Source organism: Natrix helvetica, assembly GCF_964273705.1.
Source record: "Natrix helvetica genome assembly, chromosome: 3".
In the NCBI taxonomy this organism is placed as follows: domain Eukaryota; kingdom Metazoa; phylum Chordata; class Lepidosauria; order Squamata; family Natricidae; genus Natrix; species Natrix helvetica.
In genome coordinates this window covers 49,132,526-49,159,253 of record NC_138549.1, presented here as the reverse complement: position 1 = coordinate 49,159,253, position 26,728 = coordinate 49,132,526, and the positions used below count along the sequence as shown (strand labels likewise).

General features: G+C 38.6%; 1 protein-coding gene across 5 annotated transcripts in view; it reads left to right on the top strand.

Moving 5' to 3' along the window:
- Positions 1 to 26,728, top strand: part of MAP3K15 (mitogen-activated protein kinase kinase kinase 15) — an 89,909-nt gene that overhangs the window by 60,093 nt on the left and 3,088 nt on the right. For all 5 annotated transcript variants that reach the window (XM_081949539.1, XM_081949541.1, XM_081949540.1 and 2 more), the window contains 10 exons: positions 1,247 to 1,380; positions 2,125 to 2,252; positions 3,496 to 3,626; positions 5,423 to 5,528; positions 12,871 to 13,028; positions 14,971 to 15,154; positions 18,132 to 18,309; positions 18,942 to 19,116; positions 20,548 to 20,733; positions 21,702 to 21,807. In XM_081949539.1, coding sequence (XP_081805665.1) covers positions 1,247 to 1,380; positions 2,125 to 2,252; positions 3,496 to 3,626; positions 5,423 to 5,528; positions 12,871 to 13,028; positions 14,971 to 15,154; positions 18,132 to 18,309; positions 18,942 to 19,116; positions 20,548 to 20,733; positions 21,702 to 21,807 — 1,486 coding nt within the window. The remainder of the gene's footprint in view (positions 1 to 1,246; positions 1,381 to 2,124; positions 2,253 to 3,495; positions 3,627 to 5,422; positions 5,529 to 12,870; positions 13,029 to 14,970; positions 15,155 to 18,131; positions 18,310 to 18,941; positions 19,117 to 20,547; positions 20,734 to 21,701; positions 21,808 to 26,728) is intronic.

Below are 26,728 nucleotides of genomic sequence, written 5' to 3'. Positions count from 1 at the left end.
CCCCCCCCAGGACAGCTATGGTAGGGTTAAAAATAATCCCTCCCCTGATACAGCAGGAATCTGACGGTTCTTTAAAGAGTCCTCCGGAGAACATGTCCTATTGCTGGGATTCAGGCCACACCTCTTTTTTAATATTATTATTTTGTAGTGCTGCATTAGTCGCTGTCCGGGGCTGCATGTGGCTCATGAGCTGTGCGTTGGACATGCCTCACCTACCATATTCATGCTATTATGTATTGCGTGGCTTCTCTTTTCCTAAAGAATTGTGCTAGGTAGTTACATAGGTCGAGTCATCTATCTTTAACCATCATCCATTGAGATGTTTGTTCTCACAGTTATACGTTTTTTGGAAAGATTATTCTCCTTTTGTTCCTCTTATGAAGACCAGACTCCTCTGTGCTAATCACTCATGTGTCAGAATCACAGATAAAAGACTGAATATGAGCTTGCAACTGTAGTTCTTGGATGTTCATCTGAGAAGTCATATTTCTTTCACTTCTCTTCTGCTCAGTGTCAGGCTTTGACTTTGTCTCCTGTGTTGGCCTTAGCAACCAAAATGTTCTTGAGGGAGTTGCACCTATTAATTTGGTATGCGTGAGATGAAATTCCTACCAAACATTGCTTAGATCTTGACAGTTCTGCATAATTCATATATGTGAATTCACAGATGACTATTTGGAAACTGCAGTTACATATAAGTGATCAATTTTTATAATAATTCAAAACTTCTGCTTGGTCCAATAATTTGTGTCAGTTATGTTTATATAGCATCTCTTTTGAGGTACATTTTGCCACTATAGTGGTGTTTTAGAATATGTCACCATTATATACCAGCTTTTTAAAACTCAAACTTAAATATTACTTTCCAGTTACAGATTTTTCTATATCATGTGAGCCAAAAGGATATGTAAATAAAATAAGCAAATACTGATGTAATCCATTTTCTATTATTCCAGTTCTGCATTTTTCACTACTTACATCAAAAGATTTTTACCTACTATGGCGCATTGTCTTCGATCAGCTAGTCTCTCTCTTGAATAGAACCAGTAGTTTTTTTCAATCACACAGCGGCCATCAAAGAAAACTATAAACATTGCAAAAATGGTTGATTGTAATGTCCAGAAATCTTGTTAAATTATAAGTCAATAAATTGTTAATCAAATGTATTAAAATCAGTTTGATGATTTTACATTTTTTGTTGTTTCTGAAGATTAATTTTGAATGTTCTTTTCTTTTTTGCCTTCAGTATGAATATGACTATGATGAGAATGGAGAGAGAGTAATGTTAGGGAAAGGAACCTATGGAATAGTTTATGCTGGAAGAGATCTAAGCAATCAAGTTCGAATAGCCATCAAAGAAGTACCAGAAAAAGATAGCAGGTGAATCTTGATATTTTCCTAATGGGTCAGGAAAGCATAATATATTAATCTTGAGGACAGATTTTAATATTTATTCACATTTTTAGAGAGTATGGGTTTATTCTCTCTCTTGATTATGAAATGCTAAGAAGAATATTATGAATTAATTTCAAGTCATTCTTTTCTAGTAAGCAATTACAGTTAAGTGTGCAGTGAAAGAAATGTCACATTGATTAATGTTTTGAGATAATGGAGAAAGGAAAATCTAGATCACCGTAGTCTCATCCATTGGCATACGTACTTTTGCCAATACAGCCATAAACTAAAATAAAGAACACATTCACATTGCTCCATGGTTGAGTTGTAGTGAAATTGCATGACCAAGGTGAACTAGAAGATCTTGCAATTAGATATGCAGAGATAAGAAGGGAAAAAGCAAAACATATTAGCTGATTTATAATTCATGAAAATATTCAATATGTTTCTTCTAACTTCTTGCTTAGTTTAAAAAGTTTTCCTTGTATCTCCTGGGTAAAGGAAAAAAAGAATACGATGTTTTTCAATGTATTGGGATCATATTTATCTGCATAAGTTTACTGAAGCATTATGAATCATTGTAGATCCTTTGCTGCTCATTCTGTGACCTTGTTCTACTATTTTAAAAAACAAATTACACATGTAATTTGTCATGTGATTTATTTAGGCTAAAAGGTTTTCTTCTACTTTCTTAAGACTTCTCTTTTTTGTTATATATCTTCATAATAGATATTCTCAGCCACTGCACGAAGAAATTGCTCTTCACAAATATCTAACACACCGAAATATTGTTCAGTATCTTGGTTCTGTTTCTGAAGATGGGTATATTAAAATCTTCATGGAACAAGTGCCTGGTGGTTTGTATTCATTTAGTCATATATTACAAATAAGTAAAAATCAGAAAGAACCTAAAATTCAGACTCAAATTATTTGTGTTTTAAACATCTGTGAAGGTATTACATTACCTCTACTGTGCTTCCCTGAAAATATGACTTACCCCGAAAACAAGCCCTAACCTGATTTTCACACCTGTGCCTAATATAAGTCCTACCATCTACCCCCAAAATAAGCCCTACTTTCACCCCACCCACGTCTGGCTGTAAGAGGTGGTGTATGAGGCACAGGTGTAACAATCAAGCTAGGGAAGCGCTGGGGGGTGGAAGTGCCTCATGCACTCTGCAACCTCTTTATCTCATCACACTGGTGGAGCTGCTTGCAGCACAATGCCGTGAGGCTCGTCTTGCTGGTGGAGCCACTCATCAGAATACAGTGAGGCTCATTGTGCTGGTGGAGCTGCTTGCGGTAGAACTTTGCGAGGCTCACCTCACTGGTGGAGCCGCTTGTGGCAGAACGCCGTGAGTCTTGTTGCGATTAGTTCCGTTTCAAACCATCTTCTTTGCAAGCAGACAAAGCTTCGTCTCCCTCTGGGTGAAAAGTGTTTGAGCAGCTACCACCAGCCCTGCACACTCCATCCCACTGTCTGCTTGCCCAGAGCCTCAATCGGGCAAACCTCTTGGCACACCCTAGCCTTCACCTGCCCTGCCAGGAGGGCAAAAAAACCCTGCAAGGCGCCAAGCCAAGAAGTGTCCTGGCAACAGGCCAGCAGAAAGGGGGAGTGGAGGCCGGAGCATGCTGAGAGCAAGCAGACAGTGGGATGGAGAGGGTATGGCCAGCAGTAGCTGCATTCTGACTCACTGCCTTCTGCATTTAAAAAAGATAAGAGCTCCCCGAAAATAAGCCCAAGTGCTTATTTTTCAAGCCCAAAGGAAAATAAGACTCGGTCTTATTTTGGGGAAAACATGGCAGTTATATTGCAATTGACAGTCCAATTAAGAAAATACATCCAACATCTCATGTTGAATCCATGATGTCTTTCCATATTCCAATACAATTAACCATTGATAAATAGAATCAGCTTGCTAGAATTATTAGACTCAGACCCAAAATGTTTGTTTTTGATTAGCTAATACTACATTTTGTCTAAAAATTGTCTTATCAGTTATACTGTACTTATTTTTGAGAAGCTTATAAAATACAAAATCAAACTGCATTACATTTATAATCTGAATGGTTTTACAACTTATTTTTTTTCTTCTATAGGAAGTCTTTCTGCACTCCTTAGATCAAAATGGGGACCAATGAAAGAACCCACCATTAAGTTTTATGCCAAGCAAATACTGGAAGGTTTGAAATATCTCCATGAGAATCAGATTGTACACAGAGACATAAAAGTGAGCACATATTATCATTGCAGTTTTAAAGAAATAAATATTTGAGAAGTGTTATCATTCTGCTAATACTAGGAATCTTCATAAATTTCTTCTATGAATATCTAATAAAACCTGGAGCACTCCCATTCACCATTTCCCTATGCAGTGGTGGGATTCAGCCAATTTGCACCGTTTTGGCCGAACTGGTAGCTAACGTTTTGTGCAGTTTCGCGAACTGGTTGAAAATAAAGTGCAAGAGAGGCTTTTTCCCTTATCTCTTCCTTCAGCTCGGGGCAGACAGCTAAGAACCACTTAATAAGCGAATATTTAGTTGTGATAACAAAACTGCAGGAATGCAGCCAGCACACGCCTTGAATAAATAATAGAAACTGACAGGATTAGGGTAGTGAAACACCCAGGAAACCCATCAATGAACCATCTAGGGATGGGATTAATCTCTTCCCTTCAGGAAGAAGGACAAGATTACAAACATTTTCATTATAAAGGTATTAAATAACATTTCTGTGATCAGTTGGTACTCCCTGGAGTTCCCCAAGACCTTTTATAGCTGCTGCATTGTTGGCTACTTCTTGTTTCTTCCTGGGGGGAAAAGATACAGGATGTGATAACGATGCAGCTTGATTATACAGGCCTTGAATTTAATGCATGTGTGGTCCAGCCAGCTGTATTGCTTTAGAACAGTGATGGCGAACCTATGGCACGTGCGCCACAAGTGGCACGCGGAGCCATTTGTCAGGGCACGCAAGGCGCTGCCCTGTCAGCTGGCCAGCGCGCATGCGCGCGCTGGCCAGCTGAGTTCACCTTTTTAAAAGCTATTTTTCACCTTCCCCAGGCTCCAGAGGCTTTATAGGAGCCTGGGGAGGGTGAAAGAGCCTCCCCCGCCCCCCCCCGGAGGCTTCAGGAACCGTCCGGAGGCTTCTCTGAAGCCTTCGGAGTGCTTAAAACAACCCTCCTAGCAAACCGGAAGTGACTCCGGTTTGCTCGGAGGGTCGTTTTAAGCGTTCAGAAGGCTTCAGGGACCATCCGGAGGCTTCCCTGATGCCTTCGGAGCGCTTAAAACGACCCTCCGAGCAACCCGGAAGACTCTGGAGCCTGGGGAGGGCGAAAAAAGCATGTAAAAATGGGGGTGTTGTGCGCGCATGCGCACTGGGGGGGGTGTCGCACATTGCATTATGGGTGCGGCACGCCCACATACGACCCCCCTGCGCTCCCCCCACTTGTGGCACGCGAGCCAAAAAAGGTTCGCCATCGCTGCTTTAGAACATAGAGAACATAGAATAGAGTTGGAAGGGACCTCAGAGATCTTCTAGTCCAACTTCCTGCTCCAGCAGGAGACCCTATCATTTCAGACAAATGGTTGTCCCATCTGTTTTTGAAAGCCTCTAGTGATGGAGCACCCACAACATCTAAAGGCAAGTATTCCATTGGTTGATTGGTCTCACTCTTAGGAAATTTCTCCTTAGTCCTGGTTGCTTCTCTCTTTGGTTAGTTTCCATCCATCGTTTCTTTTTGTGCCTTTTGGGGCTTTGGAAAATATATTGACCCCCTCATTTTTGTAGGAGCCCTTCAAATATTGGAACAATGCTATTGTGAGTTGGGGAGATGGACCAGTTGTTAAATTATTTGAATCTCACCACTGTCCCTATGAATTCTCTTTGGACAGTAGATAGAGATAGGGAAGGAAAAAACCCTTTGCCCCTGATCTGGAATAAGTGAAGTGATATTAAAGGCAGAATTCAGACAAATTGTTTACCATAGTTTTGAATACATTACACTTATTTTCTATTTGTTTTTAGGGAGACAATGTTTTAATTAATACGTACAGTGGAGTGGTAAAAATTTCTGATTTTGGAACTTCTAAACGCCTTGCAGGAGTCAATCCATGTACAGAAACATTTACAGGTAAGTACAGAAATATTCTAGAATGTGCCTATTTTTCATTTTGTAGGTAAGATCCTAGTTGGTCACACATGGAACTTAGTATCAACAGTAGTCAATGTATGTAGAAATAAATAGGGAGGATAGAAAACAATATCCTTCAGTTAACTTTTCATCATTCTGCCAATAATCTCACCATTCAGGAGAGTGTTCTGTACAAAATGCTAATAACACAAAAAAGAATATAATACTTTGGTGCTAGTAACGGAAAGTAATAATAGCCAAAATACATATCAGGGAATAAAAACAATGATAGTATGGAGACCAAAGTATTGCTCCTCCAAACAATATGTCTGCGAGAAAATGTTTCTAAGAAAATGGAATAAGATTGGGTCTAACTAAATGCTGGTTTTTTTTTAGCAAATACTACTTTTTTAATAAGGACATCTCTATAATCCAAGGACCTGGAAATTAGCTCCATAGTAAGAAAGATAGGTAGATAGTTCCCACTATTTTTATATATATATATATATATATAATTTTTTTGTTTTTCAACAAACATAGACAGAAAAGACATGTAACATAAAAGTAACTTCCATTATATTCAGTGTGTCGATTGGTCACAGAGTTTTTGTGCATCCTTTCCATAATCATCACTTACATTTTATATAGAATCACATAGTTTCAGTCAAATATATTTATATACATCACTATTATAATACTGCATTTGTTTGACTATCACTATTATTTAGTGACGTGCGGTGAGGTTTATGGCTGGTGAGGCACTGACACACTGGCCCATTTTTCACCAAAACGGGGGCATTTGCCCCTTCCCCCAGCCCTGCTGAAGCCCACAGAGTGCTCCTGGGAGGGTGGGGGAAGGCAAAAACGGCCTGTTTTTTGCTCATTTTTCACAAAAATTGGATACGGGGGCGGTATATAAGACACACCAACATTTCCATGCTCTTTTAGGGGGGGAAAAGGTGTGTTCTTATACTCCAAAAAATACAGTATCTATCCAATAGCAGAAAATATGGTATTGACCTATTATAACACTTTTTTCTTCTATTTGGGGAGAGGGGGCGGTATAAAAGTCCAAATAAAGTAAAGTAAGTAAGTATTTAATTGTGTCTGATTGTCAGAGATTGCCTGGACAAGTGCCTTGTATTTTTTTAGTAAGGTTTTTCAGAAATGGTTTGTCATTGCCTGCTTCCTAGGACTGAGAAAGTTGTTCTGACCTAGGTTTCCTGAGAAAGTAAAAATCACATGCTTAGTCCCAAAACCCCTCTTTTTATTTAAACGGCTGTCAATTATGTTCATTCACAGCCTGTAATGATTCACAAACAGTCTTTGAAGAGTCTGACAAATGTCTGCCACAGTCTTTTAGGGTAATTCTGATAAGCACCCACCTTTATTTCTCTTGAAATGCTGCCAGAGACCTAATTGCCAAATGTAGTTTGGCAAGGTCAAACAGAACACAGGATCAAACAGAGCTTCTCAGAGTTTGAACCGACCAGAATGAACAAAGTTGCTTCCTGCAAAGGCTCACATCCGTTTGCTCTTCTTTTATGTCTTATGGGAGGGACCAATCATCTCCAAGCCTTACTCCCGAGTTGCCCTTTTTATCTTAATTGTTCTTGCCTTCTGGAAGCTCTGCACATGCGCACAGTTGTAACAAGCTCACACTGTTCTTCTGCCTCACTGATATCAGACTCTGGAGGCTCCTGAGGCAGTACATAACTATCAGATGGCCCTGGCCCCCTCTCTGCCTCTGACGCAGAGGTCTCGTCTGAGCCTTCCCCAGACTCCGGTACTGGCCCATGTTCCTCCCCAACCCCTCACTGTCCGACTCTGCTGCCAGCTCTGCAGGCTGCCAGCAGACCACAACAAAAGTGACTAGCCCAAGATCACTCAACTACCTTCATGTCAAAGTCATGACTAGAACTCATAGTCGCCTGGTTTCTAGCTCAGTACCTTAACCACTACACCAAACTGGCTCTGTAAAACCTTTATGGTTTATAAAGAAGGTACAAAGTACATTTGATGTCATTGCCAATGAAGAGATCTGGTCTCCAACCTCCGCTTTGTAGTGAAGGTTGTTGAGAGAGTGGTAGCACATCAACTTCCTCAGTACCTGGATGAAGCTGCCTACCTGGATCTGTTTCAGTCGGGTTTCAGGCCCGGGTACCACACGGACACGGCATTGGTTGCTTGGTTGATTATCTCTGGCGGGCCTGGGGCAGGAATTGCTCCTTTGTCCTGGTCTTATTAGACCTCTCGGCAGCTTTCGATACCAACGACCATGGTATCCTATTGCAACGACTCGGGGGATTGGGAGTGGGGGGCACCATTTTGCAGTGGTTCTTCTACCTCTCCGATCGATTGCCGTTCTTGTTGATTGGAGGACAGAGATCGACCCCAAGGCACCTCACTTGTGGGGTGCCCCAGGGGTCGGTTCTCTCACCTCTCCTGTCCAACATATATATGAAACCGCTGGGCAAGATCATTCGTGGTTTTGCGGTACGGTATCATCAATATGCTGATGATACCCAACTTTTCATCTCTACCCCAAACCACCCCAACGATGCCCTCGACGTGATGTTCCGGTGCCTGGAGGCTGTGGGGACGAACAGGCTCAAGCTTAATTCCTCCAAGACTGAGTGGCTGTGGTTCCCATCAGCCTGATTTGTGCATCATGTACCATCTTTGATGATAGGGGGAGAAATTTTAGCCCCCTCAGAGAGGGGCTGCAATCTGGGAGTTCTCCTGGATACCCGGCTTAGTTTAGAAGAATATCTTACCGCCGTAACCAGGGGGGCCTTCTACCAGGTCCGCCTGGTATACCAGTTACGCCCCTTCCTGGATCGGGATGCCTTGTGCACAGTCACTCATGCCCTCGTCCTTTCTCGCCTGGACTACTGTAATGCTCTATACAAGGGGCTGCCCTTGAAGAGCACCCGGAGGCTCCAACTGGTCCAGAATGCAGCTGCGCAGGTTGTCATGGGGGTACCTAAGTGGTCCCACGTTACACTCCTTTTAGGCGGCCTGCACTGGTTGCTGGTTGTTTTCCAGTGCGATTCAAGGTGTTAATTATGATCTTTAAGGTGCTCCATGGCTTAGGCCCAGGGTACTTGCGAGACTGCCTACTGCCACTGGTAGCCTCCCACCGTCCAGTATGATCCCACAGAGTCTGCCTCCTCAGGGTGTCGTCGGCCAGGCAGTGTCGGCTGGCAACCCCCAGGGGGAAAGACATCTCTGTGGGAGCGCCTTCCCTTTGGAATAAGCTGCCCCCAGAGCTTCGCATAATCCCTGACCTCCGGTCCTTCTGGTGCGCCCTAAAAAGTTGGCTTTTTCAGCAAGCCGGCCTGGCCTGAATAGAATGAATTAAATTATTAATTTTAAATTGTTAATTTTAATTTAATCCAAAATTTGATTTAAATTGTCAGTGGAAGGTTATTGGATTTCCTATTTAATCTTTTAAAACTTTTGATATATGTGTTTTTATGTTGTACGCCGCCCTGAGTCCTTTGGGAGAAAGGCGCCATATAAGTCCAATAAAACCAAACCAAACCAAACCAAACCAAGAGAAGCTACAACTATCCGAAATACGTTGTTCCCTTTATTAGACATTTGTACAGTATCAAGATTCATACCTTGATACAGGCTTTGCCAATCTGGGGCTCAATCTAGGGCTGTATCTCAAGAAAATTTTGTAAACTGCAGTCCAACACATCTGAAGTGACCAAAGGTAAGTCTCTCTGTGCAAACAAAATTGCAAAGGTAGATTGGTATTCATTGGGGCCTAGGTGGGAATGGTGGCTTTGGTCTTTCAAATCTCATAATGTATTTGAAGGTATTTAAGCTTTCATAAAATATTTTATCAGCCTTACCAGTATCTTATATCTTGGATTTTATTCAATATTCTTAGAGGTTCTGCCAAAATATACTTACCCATGCATTTATAGTCCAGATTTTATTAGAGCTTACCGTATTTTTCCGAGTATAAGATGCACCAAGGTTTTGAAGAGGCAATTTTTTAAAAAAAAGTAGATAGGTAGATAGAAGGATAGAGAGGGAGAGAAAGAGAGAGAAATACAGTAGGTAAGTAGTGAGAGAGAGAGTAGTTAGGTAGATAGGTAGATAAAGGGATAGAGAGAGAGATTGTGTGTATAGGTAGGTGGGTAGTAGAGAGATAGAGAGAAATAGAAAGAGAGAGAGAAATACAGTAGATAGGGAGAGAGAGTAGGTTGGTAGGTAGAGGGATAGAGAGAGAGAGAAAGACAGTGGATAGGAAGAGGGAGAGAGGAGTTAGGTAGGTAGATAGATAAAGGGATAGAGAGAGAAAAAATAGGGAGAGAGAAATACAGTAGATAGGGAGAGAGAGAGTAGTTAGGTAGGTAGGTAGATGGAGAGAGAGAGAGAGAGAGAAATAGAGAGAGAGAGAGAGAGAGAGAGAAATGCAGTAGGTAGGTAGGGAGAGAGTGTGCATGTGTAGGGAGGGAGGGAGGGAGGGAGAGGGATAGAGAGAGAAAGAGAGAGACAGAGACAGAGAGAGAGAAATACAGTAGATAAGTAGGTGTTTCTGCTGGCACAGCACTTGATCAATGTAATTCTCATCAATCAGTTAAACAGCTTTCCAAAAGGAAAAAAAAGTTTTTGCACTCTGCAAACCTCCCCAAAATGGCCCGTTTTTCATGAAAACAGGCCCGTTTCTTTCCTCAAAAAAGGCATGAATAGCCTTTGGGGCGAGCTTGCAGAGTGCTCCTGGGGGGGGGGCAAAAACGAGCAAAAAGCGGGCCCGTTTTTTGTCAAAAAAATTGCATGCATAGCCTTATGGAGGCTTATAGAGTGCTGCTGGGGGTTGGGGGGGTGTCAAAAATGCTGTATTCAGTATATAAGACGCACCCAGATTTTCAGCCTCTTTTGTGTGGAAAAAAGGTGCGTTTTATACTCCAAAAATACGGTATGTTTAAATAAATGTTAAGTTACGATTTCTGAGCCACAGTGGTGCAGTGGTTAGAGTGCAGTACTGCAGGCTGTTTCTGCTGACTGCCGGCTGACTGCAATTTGGCAGTTTAATCTCACCAGGCTCAAGGTTGACTCAGCCTTCCATCCTTCCGAGGTGGGAAAAAGAGGACCCAGATTGTTGGGGGCAATATGCTGATTCTGTAAATCACTTAGAGAGGGCTGTAAAGCACTGTAAACTGGTATATAAGTCTAACTGCTATTGCTATTTCTATATTGAATATTAAACAAAAACAAAGGAAACTGTTCCTATATAGAATCTATTTTCAATGAAAAATAAGATTTGCAACTCAAAGTATTTTCTTCAATTTATTCCTTTTTTCTGCTTTTTAACAGGATATGGTTATACAATATCAAATAATTGTCAATACCAATTATCAATAACAATAGATGTCCATAACAATCTTTTTGCTTTTATTATTTTCACCAATTTTGAATAATGTCTTCCTATTTAATAATGAACAAATTGATAAAGAGATTAAACTGTAGCCTTTTATTATTAATATAAGTTTTGGCTTTTTATGTTTTTCTAAAAAAATCTGTATTGTGAATTGCCCTGGAACTTAGCTATTAAAAATAGCAAAAGAGAATGAAATTTTGTTTGCTCCTATTCTTCAATTCTTTTTTTTAAATGACATCATCATTATTATCATCGTCGTTGTATTTTTATCCTGCCTTTATTACTTTTAAGTAGCTGTAGGTGGTGAACATACACTATACTGCCAAAAGTATTCGCTCACCCATCCAAATAATCAGAATCAGATGTTCCAATCACTTCCATGGCCACAGGTATATAAAATCAAGTACCTAGGCATGCAGACTGCTTTTACAAACATTTGTGAAAGAATGGGTCGCTCTCAGGAGCTCAGTGAATTCCAGCGTGGAACTGTGATAGGATGCCACCTGTGCAACAAATCCAGTGTAAAATTTCCTCACTCCTAAACATTCCACAGTCAACTGCCAGCTGTATTATAAGAACGTGGAAGTGTTTGGGAACAACAGCAACTCAGCCACGAAGTGGTAGGCCACATAAACTCATCCAACATCAGTGTGTGACCTCACAAATGGGCTTCTGGAAAAAAATTCCCATAAACACACTCCTAAAGCTTGTGGACAGCCTTCCCAGAAGAGTTGAAGCTGTTATAGCTGCAAAGGGTGGACCGACGTCATATTGAACCCTATGGATTAGGAATGGAATGTCACTTACAGTAAGTTCATATGCGAGTAAAGGTAGGTGAGCGAATACTTTTGGCAATATAGTGCATATAGTTCTCCTTTCTCCTCACCTTTTTTATTAATTGGAGTAATTCGTGTACACTCTTTTCTCCTCTTACGATCAAATTCATAGATTTCCACACCTCATAGTAGTCTCCAGATGGACCATATATATTGATCTCTGCTGTCAATCATGGTATTGATGAATTGATATGTCACATAAAGTTGTTCTTATAACAAATGTTGCAATGCAGTTTTAGTCCTAGTGTGCTCTCACAATTTTATTGGAGATAAATAACATCTTAGATCTATAATTTAAATACTACCTTATAAGCCATCAGATTGGTCCCTTCCGCCTACTTTGTAGAAGTATTATTTGTGCAAGAAATAACAAGTACCCACCTTCATTGCTATCAGACTAAGATGGTTTATATACCAGACCTCTTGGCTTTTTCAACAAACCAATTACATTTAAAATCCAAATAGGTTTAATATAGTCTGTTGTTGTTCTCTCTTTTTTCTGCCAACAATAATTTTCTAATAGTCCAGTCCCAATTCTGATAAAATTACTGCTGGATAAATGGTACATTATTACAACTTTTAAAAAATTACACAATTATAAAGAAGTTTAAAATTAATTCAGGATTTAGAGAATGATTGAATGATATGAAATCCCACGGCTTTATTCAAGTTGAGTAAGTAAAAATCTGGTCAGCAATCTGGATAATATTCACCAGAATATATTTACTGAACATAAATTCCTATTCAATTCAGGAATATAAATAAATGTAGGTATAATATAACTATTTTTACATAATCATTTATTAATTTATAAATTTGGTATTTAATAGCAATTTTTTCTCTCAGTACAAGTAGAATAATTAAGTTTTTGTATATGCAGAGGCCTGGAAGATGCACTGAAGCATACATTTTCAATATTATTGGAAGGAACTTTTTTCTTTTCCTTATGTATTGGCAAATACTGTATCTAAACAAATTGTAGTAAAATAGTCTAGCAGTCAAGAATTTCCAGTATTGACACTGGTCTACCTGTTAAATTCACCTGTAAATATTGAAAGAAAAGAGTCTGTTCACATAATACTTCTTTTATCCTCCCTAATTTTAGGTACTTTGCAGTATATGGCTCCAGAGATTATTGATAAGGGCCCTCGAGGATATGGGGCACCAGCTGATATTTGGTCCCTGGGATGTACTATCATTGAAATGTCGACAGGAAGGGCTCCATTTCATGAACTTGGGGAGCCACAAGCAGCAATGTTCAAAGTAAGAACTGAATTGTGACTGAGAACAAAGGTTATCTAGATATGTTCACCTTTCCTGTTAAGTTAGGAAGTGTACAGCAGTTTTGCAACTGCTAAATGTTCTAACTTGTCATCACAAACAGCCCGTGTAGAGTAAAATATAGCTATGAAGATTCTTTGTTACAAGGACATAAACTACTGTTATAAAACAGCCTTTTTGTAAGAAGTGAGTATATGTAAGAAATAACATTGAAATACTGCTGGATTTGCAATGTACTTTAAAAAATAAACATTTAAGTCTATAGCCAAATTGATAGAAACATAAACTTGACAAGTCTGCTTTCAGAGTGATCTATAAACACAAACTCTGATTTAATTAGGTTAAGATTTTCAGATTCTAAGTCTTCTAGCCCTCATTTATCCCATGACTCCTTATTCAAGACAAAGACCCATAAATTTAGTTTCTTTCTGGTCCTATCTACCTGACCTACTTGAGCAGGGAGGCAAGGAATGTTGCAGGTCTGGTGGGAGCCAGAAGGACCTTCTCCATGGTGGCTCCCTCTCTCTGGAACATGATTTACCTAAACATTAGACTGCCCCCTACTCTAACACTCTTTTGGAAGATGCTGAAGACGTTTGTCAGCAGGTCTGGAGAACCCAGAGCAGGATGGAACCCATTAAATGGTTTGTATGAGTGTGTGTTGTTGCCGGGGGTTGTTGTTGTTGTTGTTGTTGTTGTTATTATTCCTCTTTTATTTTTATTTATTTTATATGGTTTTTATATCTGTGTAAGCTGCCTTGAGTCGCCATGTGTGAGCAAGCGGCAATATAAATTTTCTAAAATTAAATAAATAAAACATTTATTCATCATTTTCTGTCCCCATAGAGATAAGTTCAAATCAACTAATGAAGATGATAGATTAAATGTGCATTACATATTACTTTAAACTTGTTCATTTTGGCTTAATGTGTTAGGTGGACCCAATTATTGTGCATATCTATGAGGTCCTGTTGGTTTACTCAAGAAACTAGGGGAGTTGTGATATTTGCTATTCATGCTGTGTTATTCAGTCCTCTCTTGTACTTGCATTGTGACATCCCATACATGAATATAAACCAGGGCTGCCAAACCTGTGGGGAGGGGGGGGAATATTGCAGTGCCTCTGTGGTCATTCATAAAGGTGAAAAAGTGTCATGGTGCTGCAACATTAATAATTTCAGGACTATGGGAAGGGATTTATCGTGTTACTTCAAACGGTCACTAAGTGAACTGTCGTAACTCAAGGATTACCTGCATTTGTGTATTGTTGTACCAAAGACTTCAGTGGATGGATCTGAATAAAAAATATCAAGATCTTTAAAAATCTCTGTGAGAGGTTTCACTACAGTTAAAAAGTTATACTCGTTTTAAATCTCTTTTTAAATTCTTACAATTCTTTGCTTGACTATTACCAATTATAGTGTTTTAATGCTATAAAAACTTAATTGGTAACTATAAAATAGAATATTATACTACATAAAAATTAAAGTTAGAATACAATAGAAGTCTTTAAAAGATTAGAAGAAAATATTGTATCTAGAGCAAAAATAGCATTGTCTTCAGATATGTCTGATGAAGACCTGATGTCTTTGTTGGAACCTCTCCTTGGCCAGGAACTCATGACCTAGATTTACTTGGAACTTGGCTGTTCTTCAAATGTAGCACACAAAATGAATGTGTTTTAGTCTGGGACTTCAGAAATAATTTCTGAAGTATTCAATAGATCTGCTTTATAAATGTTAGTTATTATTTTAGGTCATATTATTTGAGACAAAACATAGTTTGTAATACAGTTAGCATAAACTTCAATTAATTGAAAAGCTTTTATTCTCACTTTTAATACTTTTATGCACACAATAAAACAATGCAATTTTGGATTAATTTTTAATCTTCAAATAACACAGGCAACCTTTATTACTTACAGGTTGGGATGTTCAAAATTCACCCTGAAATCCCTGAATCACTTTCTGCTGAAGCTAAAGCTTTTATCTTACTCTGCTTTGAACCTGATCCAAATAAACGTGTTACAGCATCTGATTTATTGAAAGACTCGTTCTTAAAGCAGGTGAACAAAGGCAAGAAAAGTAGAATTGCATTCAAACCTTCAGGTAAAACAAAAAAGTCATTATGTCTATAGCACAGCTAAGAATTATGTAAGAATAATTAGATAAAATTGATTGAATTCCAGATGTGGCAAGAATTATAATTCATTGATGAAAAATATGCTTTCTTTGCAAACAATCCATGTTCGGTCTCTGGCATGGCCAGAGAACTTTAGCAAAAAAAAAATCCTGTCTGACAGCTATTGTAGATTAATGTTTTGACAGCATAGATCACTATATTGCTTATATTGTGCAAATAATATTATGGTAATAACAGTCCCTGAATGATCTGTATGAAACAAGAGTCCTGGGATTTATTAAATAGATAAAGAAAAAAATTATGAGCAAACTTTCCACATTGAATTTTATTTCCTGGATAAACCTTAGAGCACTTGTTCCCTTAAGTATGGTTCTATATTGACAAGGTGAACAGTTGAGATGGTTATAGTCTAAAATTGAGTGAGAACTTTAAATAATTCTAAAACTAATTTCTCAGCAAGCATTGATTTGATTTAATTGGAAGAAACCTTATACAAATTTCAGTACAGGTGGTTTTCGACTTAATAATCATTCATTTAGTGACTCTTTGAAGTTACAACAGCATTGAAAAAAGTGACTTATGACCATTTTTTCACACAAAGCAACTGTGGCAGGATCCCAGTGGTCACGTGATCAAAATTCGGGTGCTTGGCAACTGGCATGTATTTATGACAGTTGCACTGCTCTGGTGTCATTTGCTCACAATTTGTAATCTTCCCAGCCAGCTTCTGACAAGAGAAACTAGATTTACTTAATGACCACATGATTCATTCAACAACTTCAGTGATTCACTTAAATGTGACAAAAAAGGTCACAAAATCAGGCAGAACTCACTTAACAACAGAAATTTTGAACTCAGTTATGGTCTTGAATACTATCTGTATTACAACAGTTAACCACAGCAAAGACATTATAATATTCTTTATCACTAGCAGCTTTCTTAATCAAGAATATTCTGTCGGAATCAGACATGATTTCTATTTAGATAACTTTCTAAGTTAATTGCTCTTCCATAGCATCCTTTGCTGATGTAAGAAGATTCACCTTACAAGTAGTGCTTAACTTACAACAGTGTCAGACCTGCCCCAATTTGATTCCATAGGGAAGAAAAACCCTCGTCTCCACTTGTTTAAAGTGAAAGGTACTTTTACTAAGAGATGCTGGTTGCAGTAAAGTCAGGCGGTATCTGAGTTTCCACACTTGGGGCAAATGGCCTGAAGATGCCTTGGCATGAACAGTTCCCACGGTGTTCTGCTTTTCTTCAGCTGTCATCCTGTCCCAAATTCCCCGCCAAAAATGCATACAAGTTTATTGCTGCCCATTTGACACACGCCCCATGTCGCCCTCCCCAGTCCTTTGATGGCATAAGTGTAATGTTTTTACAAAACCGAAATGCCCTATAGTGTGAGTCATCATTTTCTTAGTGGGAGATAATGGGGGCCCTTACAGTCCAAAAGGGAGAACTCTAAATTGAACACATTCCAAAGGGCAGTTAAATGCTGGTTTCCACTTGTCACCCTCTTTAATTCGGCCTCAGTAATATGCTTCTTGCAAGTCCAGTTTGGTAAACACCTTTCCTTTTGCCAGTTGGGCTAGCATGTCTTTCATTAGGGACAAAAAATAGATATTTTCAACACACACCCTATTTAGCCCTCTGCAGTCTATGCACAGACAAAGGGATCTGTCCTTTTTTCCTGGAACAAGAATGGGGCAGCGACCATGGGTTGGGCTGGTTGGATAAACGCATCTTAAATATTTGTCTATAAAGCCCATAATTCCTCTAGTTCCCTAGGAGTCATTGAATATAGCTTGGGCTTAGGCAGTTTAGCACCCGGCAGGATTTCTGTGGAGCAGTCAGTTGACCAATGGGGTGGGAGCTCCTCTGAGCCCTTTTCACTAAACACTTCCCGCAGGTCCTGGTACTCCTGTGGAATTCAAGGGTTGGCCTTCTTTTACTTCTGCATTGCAGCTCCTACCTCCTGCCTTGGCTTTGGGCCTCCTAAGTCTTTCCCCAGCTTTCCTTTCACTCCAGCTCACCAGATTTTAAGCAGCCACCTCCCCCAGTTCACATAGGGGTTCCATTTCTGTAGCCATGCTACGGGGTCCTGCACCGGGGGTCTTTTCATACTGGTGCAACAATAAAACTCTCTGTGTGAGCCCCCATCCACATTTCTATCAGCTTGCTGATGAACGTTGCTGGGATTCTACCCACCCACCCCTGCTATGGAGCCATCTAGCAGGCAAAACACACTTCAGCTGTCATCCCCCCTCCCAAATTCCCAGACAAAAATGCATACAGGTTTATTGCTGCCCATTTGTCTCCCCTCATGTCCCTGCCCCCAGTCTTTTGATGGCAGGATGCCAGTGCAGTGCCAAGCCGAATATGGTGGACATGACAAACAGTTCATTTAGTAACTATTCAAAGCTACAACAGCACTGAAAAAAGTGACTTATGGCTATTTTTCACATTTATGACCATTGTAGCATCCCCATGGTTATTGTACATGATTAAAATCCAGACGTTTGGCAACTGATACATTTATGATAGTTGCAATGTTCCAGGGTCATGTAATCACCTCTTGTGACCTGACAAGCAAAGTCAATGGCGGAGGCAGATTCATTTAACAATGGTGGTACTAACGTAACAACTGCAGTAATTGATGTAATAAGTGTTGCAAGAAAGGTCGTAAAATGGGGTAAAACTCACTTAACAAATGTCTCACTTAGCAACAGAAATTTTAGGCTCAATTGTGGTCTCAAGTCAATCAATCAGAATAGAGCTGGAAGGGACCTTGGAGATTGGGTTTTATTTTTCTGCTTTGCTTTTCCAATGTTTTGTTTGATTATATTTGACAGCTATTTTAATTAAAATTGATTGCAGCCCAGTTTTTCCATTGCTTAAGAAACAAATAACCTTTTTATTTATTCTTTTGCTCCTTTCCAGATTATAATCGGAGTGCTTCTCTGCCTCTGTCAGTCCACGGGGAGCAGGTTGGCAGTAGTAGCAGTGAGCCTGGGTCTGTCTCGCCAGATTCCGATGTGCAATCTGACATGTTATTTGAAAAAGCCAAGCGTTCTCTTTCTGAAATTCAATCAAAGAGCCCCCTTTCCCATTTATTAAGGTAAAATTTACAATGATCAAATTATTTGCCTGGGGGTGGCAATTTTATGTCAGTTGTATAGCATAAGCTTTGTTGTTAAGCAGTAGTTTGGCATATTAAGCAGTAGTTTGGTGGCAATCTAGTCCACCCATTTGAAGTTATTCGATTGTGCTACATATAAAAAAGTGTGCGCACACACAAGATTTAATTCCTTATCTTTGATGTCAATGTGGAGTATCAACGCAGATACTGCAATTGAATAAGTTGTGCATCTCTTACTTTATTGTCCTTTTTATGGCATTGGTACTCAGGGCTTCTATATCACTTGTACAGGCTAGTCTGAAACTAGAATTATTTATTTTTTACTTGCTGACATTTCCATCTGAATTTCCAGGAAGATGGTAACATTTTGTTCAATTTCAATTGTTGTCAGGAAGTTTGCATCCTGATCTTTATGCCAGTTGGGAGTTTGCTGGTGTGCTGGAAAATAGTCTGATCTCAGAATGTTATCACCAGTCTCTTTTTGTTACTTATCTTTTTATTATATTTTATTAAATCAATAAAATAAGTTACTTAACTGTTAGGACATGTTTTATTCATAATTTTATGTGGTCATTTATACTTTTCTGTGAATATTGTCATTTCTCACATAGTGTTCCTGATGACAGCTCAATTTCAGATGAGCGAAATTCCTCTCCTCCTTTTGAGGAAAAAGATTCTGGTCTTTTCTTACTAAGGAAGGACAGTGAACGTCGTGCAATTCTTTATAAAATACTTAAGGATGAGCAGAATCAAGTAGCTTCTAATCTACAAGATTGTGTAGCACAGGTAATAACATACCTTGCTAGTTTGCAAAAAGCTAATACTATGGTAAAATAATTGCTTTATATGAGAATTTTAAAATACAATATTATATAGGGTAGGATTTGTTGACATAACAATATGAAAGTCAATAGAAATGATACATTTTTCTTTTGATTTTTGGCCATGATTCTCTTAGACATTTGGCTTCCTTTCTTTTCCTCTTGTTTTCCTTTCCTTTCCTCTTGTTTTTCTTTCTTCTTGTTTTCTTCCCTCCCTCCCCTGGACTAAATCAGCAGTCAATTCCCACACGATGACATAAAAAATATTTCAACTAAATTTCATGCTAAGATCTTCTCTGGCTTTTAGGATCAGTTGATTTATCTTTTATACATGCACATAAAATTGCTTTATATTCTTCATACTTTCCAAGCACTAGGAAAAACACTAAATAAACATTATTAAATGGAAATTTTCATAGAGGGAGTCATAAAAAGTGATATGGTACAGAAATAACAAGTTTATTTTTCCTTCTACTTCTTTTCCAATCTCGGGAGTCCAAATATAAAAAGCAGCATGTAAAAAGTTAAGCATAGCTGCATCTTCTTTTTTAAAAAAATGTTTTGTCCTGCTTTATTATTTTCTAACAAATAATGCAGTGAACCTACATAATAAGGTAGTCCTCGACTTATAACAGTTCCTTTAAGTTACAACACCACTGTAAAAAATGAGCTGTGAAAGTTTTTCACACTTAGAACCATTGCAGCATCCTTGTGATCAAAATTCAGATGCTGGCAACTGACTCATATTTATGACACTTGCAATGTCCTGGGGTCATGTGATCACCTTCGACCCTCTGACAAGCAAAGTCAATGGGAAAACTAGATTCACTTAACAACCATGCTACTAATTTAACAACTGCAATGATTCACTTAACAACTGTGGCAAGAAAAATAGTAAAATGAGGCAAAATTCACTCAACAAATGTCTCACTTAGCAACAGAAATGTTGACCTCAATTGTGGTCATAAGTGGAGGGCTACCCGTACTCCTTTCTCTTCCTGTTTTCCTCACCACAAAATCCCGTGAAGTAGCTTCAGTTGAGAGTGAAACTGATCGAGTCACCCGGCTGGCTTTCATGCAGGACTGGACCTCACAATCTCCTGGTTTGTAGCACCTTAATCATTACATCAAACTGGCTCTTACTGCCCTTTCATTCTTAATTACTACTATATAATTATATAAGAAATGAAAATAAATGAAAGGTAGCTTTCAATTATACTATCAATATTCAATTTGACAAGTCAGCTACTAAGCCTCTTTTCAATTAATTTATTGATTCAATAATGTGATTTTGGGTAATTGTGGGTTTGAGTTACTTATTTAACAATAGTTATAGCATTTGTTGAACTCATTTCTGACTTTAAAAAAAAATATTTTGCATGTTCATATTTTTCAGAGTTCTGAAGAGCTGCGTCTTTCAGTTGTTCACATTAAACAGATAATTGGGATTTTAAGAGATTTCATACACTCTCCTGAACACAGAATTATGGCATCAACTATATCAAAGTTGAAAATGGATCTTGATTTTGACACTACTTCAATCAATCAGATTCAATTAGTATTATTTGGATTTCAAGATGCAGTATGTCCAATGCTAGCTTAATATTTGGAATAAGGGAAGGGCAAACATTCGTGTATTCTTAAGCACTTTAGCGCAGCTAGTATATATTCTCTAGTATGAGCAAATGAATACGTCTCATGACCTAAAATTCAAGAAAATTACACCAAGATCATAGCATTCTGAAGAAAGAGCAGAAGACAAGCCTGCCTGACACTCATTAGATATAAACATTTCATTGCAGATGATGATTGAAAGCACATATATAGAAAATCTTCCAGAACATTTTTATTTATTTATAAAATTGCTGTAAACAAATTCCACTTTCTCCTCTATGCAGATACTTGTAAAATACATTGTGTATAGAGGTTTAAGTAAGCAAATATCCCAGGTACTTTTACATGGCCAGTATAGATACATTATTTCATCTGTAGTCTTTTGCCTTTTCTGGATGATAATATAGTTGCAGATAATAAAACATTGAAATGCTAAGGAAATATATGTTCTGAACACTACAAATTTTGGCTTTTCTTTAAAAACAGTGATTATAATTTTATTCAGATATTAAACAGTCATTCTGTCAATTTATCCAGTTTTTACCATGAAAATTAAGCTTTCCTGCAGCTAGAAGTCTTGAAATGATAATGTTGCCTAAAAATTGATCCTGGTGGCTGGGGGGGGGGGGGGGGATTGAGCAAAAAAGGGCCCGTTTTTTGTTCATTTCTGCCCTCCCGAGCCCCCAGGAGCACTCTGGAAGCCTCCTAAAGGCTATGCACAGCCATTTTTGTGAAGGGGGCGGGTTTTGAGAAGCCAAAAATGCTGTATTCAATGTATAAGATGCACCCAGAATTATAGCCTTTTTTGAGGGAAAAAGGTGCATCTTATACTCTGAAAAATACGGTAATCCAAGTTTCTTTATTGTAATGCTGCAGTTACCTGATTAGAAAGTTGGACATTTAATATATAACCATTTGTTTTCCTCTTTCTAACAGGTGAACAAAGTATTAAGGAATCATTTAATCAAACCTCATTGGATGTTTGCAATGGATAATATAATACGCCATGCAGTTCAAGCAGCCATTACTATTCTTATTCCTGGTAAGTGAAATTACATGGTTAAATATGCTGTGCATAGCCTTATTAGTATGACATATTGAGACACATATAGTATGACAGAATGATACACACCCAATATAACTTAAAAGAACCACTAACATCATTTGTGAAAGTAAAACAAAAACTGAAGGCTCCTGTTGCTACAACGTATTTTGGGGATATTCCTTGCCATATCAATTTATATCTGAAATCCTATAGATTAATACCTGAAAGTGGCATCTAATACTTAGGTTTTTAAAAAGTTACATTTCAGTTTTTACTGGCAAGCTGATAAAATTGTGGGCTTTGTGCTCTTAAATTTATAGAGGTTGATAGACTAATACACAGAGTGTTCATTAGCAATAGTCTTTTAGCAAAATGCAGTGGCATTAGATTTTTGTCCCTTAGTATAAGATCTGTATAAAAATCTTGGTCATAGATTATCATCAGATTTTTTTTGACAATGACAAATGGAGTAGAAATGTTTGCACACATAGTCAGAATACACACACACACCATCCTTATTGGTGATATGTTTCAATTTAATTTCAATTTTAAAAAACTAGGAAGGAATCATATCCCCTCCAGCAAGCAACACTCCAATAAACAGGCACCAGACAAATGAAGAAAAGACAATAATTGAGGGACTATCAAGGAGAAAGTCACCTATCCATCAAAATAGGCAGAGGGTCAGACCTGCCACAGTCTGATCTCCTTGGGAAGTAAAACTCCCACTCCATTTGATTGAAGTGAAAAAGTACTTTTACTAAGAGATGCTGAATGCAGTAAAGTCAAGCGGAATCTAAAATTCCCACGTGGCAATACGGAATTAAACCTGATTCTCTTTAGCCTTCCCCCCATAGTCCACTAGTATTTAGACAAGATGCAGAACAAAATTTTAGTAGGGTACAAAATAGCAATAGCACTTAGACTTATATACCACTTCAGTGCTTTACAGTCCTCTCTAAGCAGTTTACAGAGTTAGCCTATAGCCCTCAACAATCTGGATCCTCATTTTACCAACCTCAGAAAGATGGAAGGCTGAGTCAACCTTGAGCCGGTGAGACCCAAACTGCTGGCAGCCAGTGATCAGCAGAAGTAACCTGCTGTGGAGAACCAGTTGGCATCACAGTGAGAATAGCTGAAAATAGTGGCGCTCCACCGATCTCCATGAAAAACAGCTATCTGTTGACTGTGAGGCTCTATGGTGTCAAAGCCACCTTGGAGGGGTGGTAAAGAAAAGAGAGGTGCTTCATTAACCACGAGGAATTAGCATTACATCCGAAGAAAGCTCACCTGAATGGCAGCAGGGATGATGGTCATTTTTGGCAAGTCACAAGCTATGACAACTGGGACATTAAGTGCTGGAGCGATTCGTGGGCAGAGCACTGAAATTGGGTGAGATAGCTTCCAACTTTTATTCTAGAGACTTAACCCAAATAAAAGAATTTCAAAAATAATCTCTGGACTTCCGGCAGTGATGTCACTGTGGAGCAAAGTGAGGGACCAGAGCTCCATTCCCAAAGCCTGGCAGAGAGCCTTTCAAAGGCACAGTCCTCTCAGGGGGATTGACAGAACAAAGGGGAAACTCAGAGGACCTCGGGGTGCAAGGCGATCCCCCCCAAAGGGGAGATCTTTATACCGGTAGGAAAGAAAAAGGCCATCTTGGCTGGTTCAAAATGGTGACAGCCGCAGAGCAGGAAGAAAAAATGGAAAGCAACAAAGCAATATCAGTGACATCCCAAAAAGATGGTAAAGTTGGATTGTCGTTTGGTGGAGCTGTAATATCGAGACTCCAAAGCAGGAGGCAGAATTTGTCTAAAAAGCAATGGTGACTAGGAGAGAGATCAGGCAGGTGATGGCTACTTCTAAACAGTGACAGTGCAAAGAGACGAGAAGAAGAAAGGAAAGAAACTCCATGTGAGATTCACGAAAAAGGCGATAAGAGATGAAGTATATAAGAAAATAAGGGAGGAAACAATAACATATAAAGGAAAGGAAATACAAACTCTGAAACAAATACCGAAGAGAGTGAGAAACCAAAGGAAACCCTACCAGTTTTTACCGAAGCAACTAATTCAATATAGTGTAATGTTTCGTTGGCTGGTGCCAGAAGGCATTCTGATTTCCTGGCAGGAGAAAAAATTTAAAATAGATACCCTCAACAAAGCACAAGAGTTTTTTGAGCACCATCTAGCAACTGAAGAAGAGCAAGAGAGTAGAGAAGAAGCTGAGGGTAGGAGTCAAGAGGAATATCAAACTGAGGAGAACAAGGTGGAACAAGAAGGAAACAGGAAAAAAGAAAAAAACGAATAGAAAAAGAAGGTACAAGAGGAAAAATACAGAAAGAGACAAGGAATACAAGGAAATTAAGAATGACGTATAATTAAATAAGGAAATAGAGGAGGAAATTAAGATGGTTTCAATAAACATAAACGGATTAAATTCATCAGTGAAAAGAACTCAAATACTCAAATAAAATAGTCAAATAAAACTACAAAGATTGGATATGGATATTGTATGTTTGCAGGAAGTACACATTAAGAAACAGTATAGTAAATTATTAGAAAACCCAAAGTTATAGAAACTACGTATCATTAACACAACCAAAAAAAAGAGGAATTGCAATATGTATCAAGGAAAGACTAAAATCAAAACAAATATACACAGACGAGGAGGGAAGAATTTTAATGATTGAGATTAAAACAGAACAAAAGCAAATATTAATGACCACAATGTATGCACCAAATAATAACCAAAATAAATTTTACAGAAAAGTACACAACAAAATAATAGAATTCGAATATGAAAACATATGCTTCATTGGAGATTTCAACGCAATTACGGACATTTAAAAAGATTATAAAAGTAATAAGAATAAGACAAAGAAAATAATGCTGCCAGACTCATTCTTTGAAATGACGCAAGAATGGAGTCTACAAGACGCCTAGAGATAGATATGAAAAAGAATCAATATTCTATTCCAGCGATGGCGAATCTTTTCTGGCTCACGTGCAATAAGTGGGTCTTGTGCAGGTGTGCCACACCCATAATGCAATGTGCAACACCTCCCGGTGTGCATGTGCGCATGACAGGCACCCCCCCCCATTTTTTGCATGCTTTTTTCACCCTCCCCAGGCTCCAGAGGCTTTATAGGAGCCTGGTGAGAGCAAAAACAGCCCCCCCGGAGGCCCTCAGAAGACTTCAGGGACCTTCAGGAGGCTTTCCAGAAGGCTCCAGAGGGCTTAAACCGATCCTACGAGCAAACCAGAAGTCCGTTCCCGTTTGCCCATAGGGCCGGGTTTTTTTGCGCTCCGGAGGCTTCAGGGAAGCTCCTGAAGCCTCCGGAGGGCCTCCGGAGGGAGCGGGGAAGGCTCTTTTCACAATTCCCAGGCTCCTATAAAGCCTCTGGAGCATGGAGAGGGCGAAAATGGCTTTTAAAAAGGCTGAACTCAGCTGGCATGCGCACTGGCCAGCTGACAGAGGAACGTCTCGGGTGCTCTGACAAATGGCTCCACGTGTCACCTGTGGCACACGTGCCATAAGTTCGCCATCCCTGTTCTATTCAAACCCACATAAATCATGGTTGAGGATTGATAATGGCATGGATGACCCCAGGGCTAAGAAAAGAGATTGAAGAGATAGTGATAATGACTAACACATGGGCAGATCATAACCCAATAAAAGTAATATGGAAAGGCCAGAAGAAAAAATGGAGATGGACAATGAACCAAGAAATAATGAAAGAAAAAGAATACACATATGATTGAAAAGGAAATGAAACTATTCTTCAAGATAAATAGAAAGAAAGATACGTTGCTTCAAAATCTGTGGGATACCACAAAAGCCTAACTAAATGAACCTAACTAAAATCGCAGAGACAAAAAGAGAGAGATTAAACAAACCAATAACTATGATGGAATTAGTGGAGGCAAGGAAGAAGCAAAAAAATAATAAAACACCAGGACTAGATAGACTCCTGGTGGAGTTATACAAGACTGTAAAGGAAACATTAGCGTGTTGATTTGCTAGAATCAATTTAATGAAGCACTTGTAGAAGGGAAAATACCTAATTTGTGGACAGAAGCACTTATTACACTCATCCCATTTGCATCTATAATTTCAGAGTGAGTTAGAAAGGTCCTAAACAAGTATATCCACCCAGATCAAAAAGGACTCCTACCAAGAAGACAAATAAAAAATAACATGATAATTATTATAAACAGATTAGAATACTATGAAACCCGCACATTAATTTTATTGGATGCCCAAAAAGCTTTCGATAATTTAAATTGGAATCTTATCATTTTACAATTGGAAAATATGAATTTTGGGGAGAAATTCCTAAAGATGGTGGAAAAAATATACACAATCCAAACAGCTAAAGTAGTAATAAATGGCAATATCATCAAAAATTTTAACATTGCAAAGGGAGTAAAATAAGATTGCCTGTGATCACCTCTATTATTCATTCTAACCTTGGAGGTATTGTTAATAAAAATTAGAAGTGACCAGGAAATAATGGGCTTGAAAATAAGAATATAAAGTCCATAGGGAAAGAGAAAACAGGAAAGAGAACTGGAAGAAAGAACGGGCATACAAGTGACCAAAAAGTAAAATATTTGGGAATTTGGCTATCAGCCAGATGTTCTTCAATTAAAGATAACTACAATAAAATACTGCAACATATAAAAAAGGATTTGGAAACGTGGAAAAATCTACAATTGTCCCTCATTGGAGGGATAGCCTCCATTAAAATGAACATTTTACCAAGAATATTGTTCCTTTTCCAAGTACCACCAATAAATTCAGGGAAAAAATTCTTTGAAGACTTAAATAAATTAATTGTGGAATACATTTGGCTGAGGAAAAAGCATGGATTAAAACAAAATTATTGCAGATAGTAGAGAAAGTGGCGGCTTTG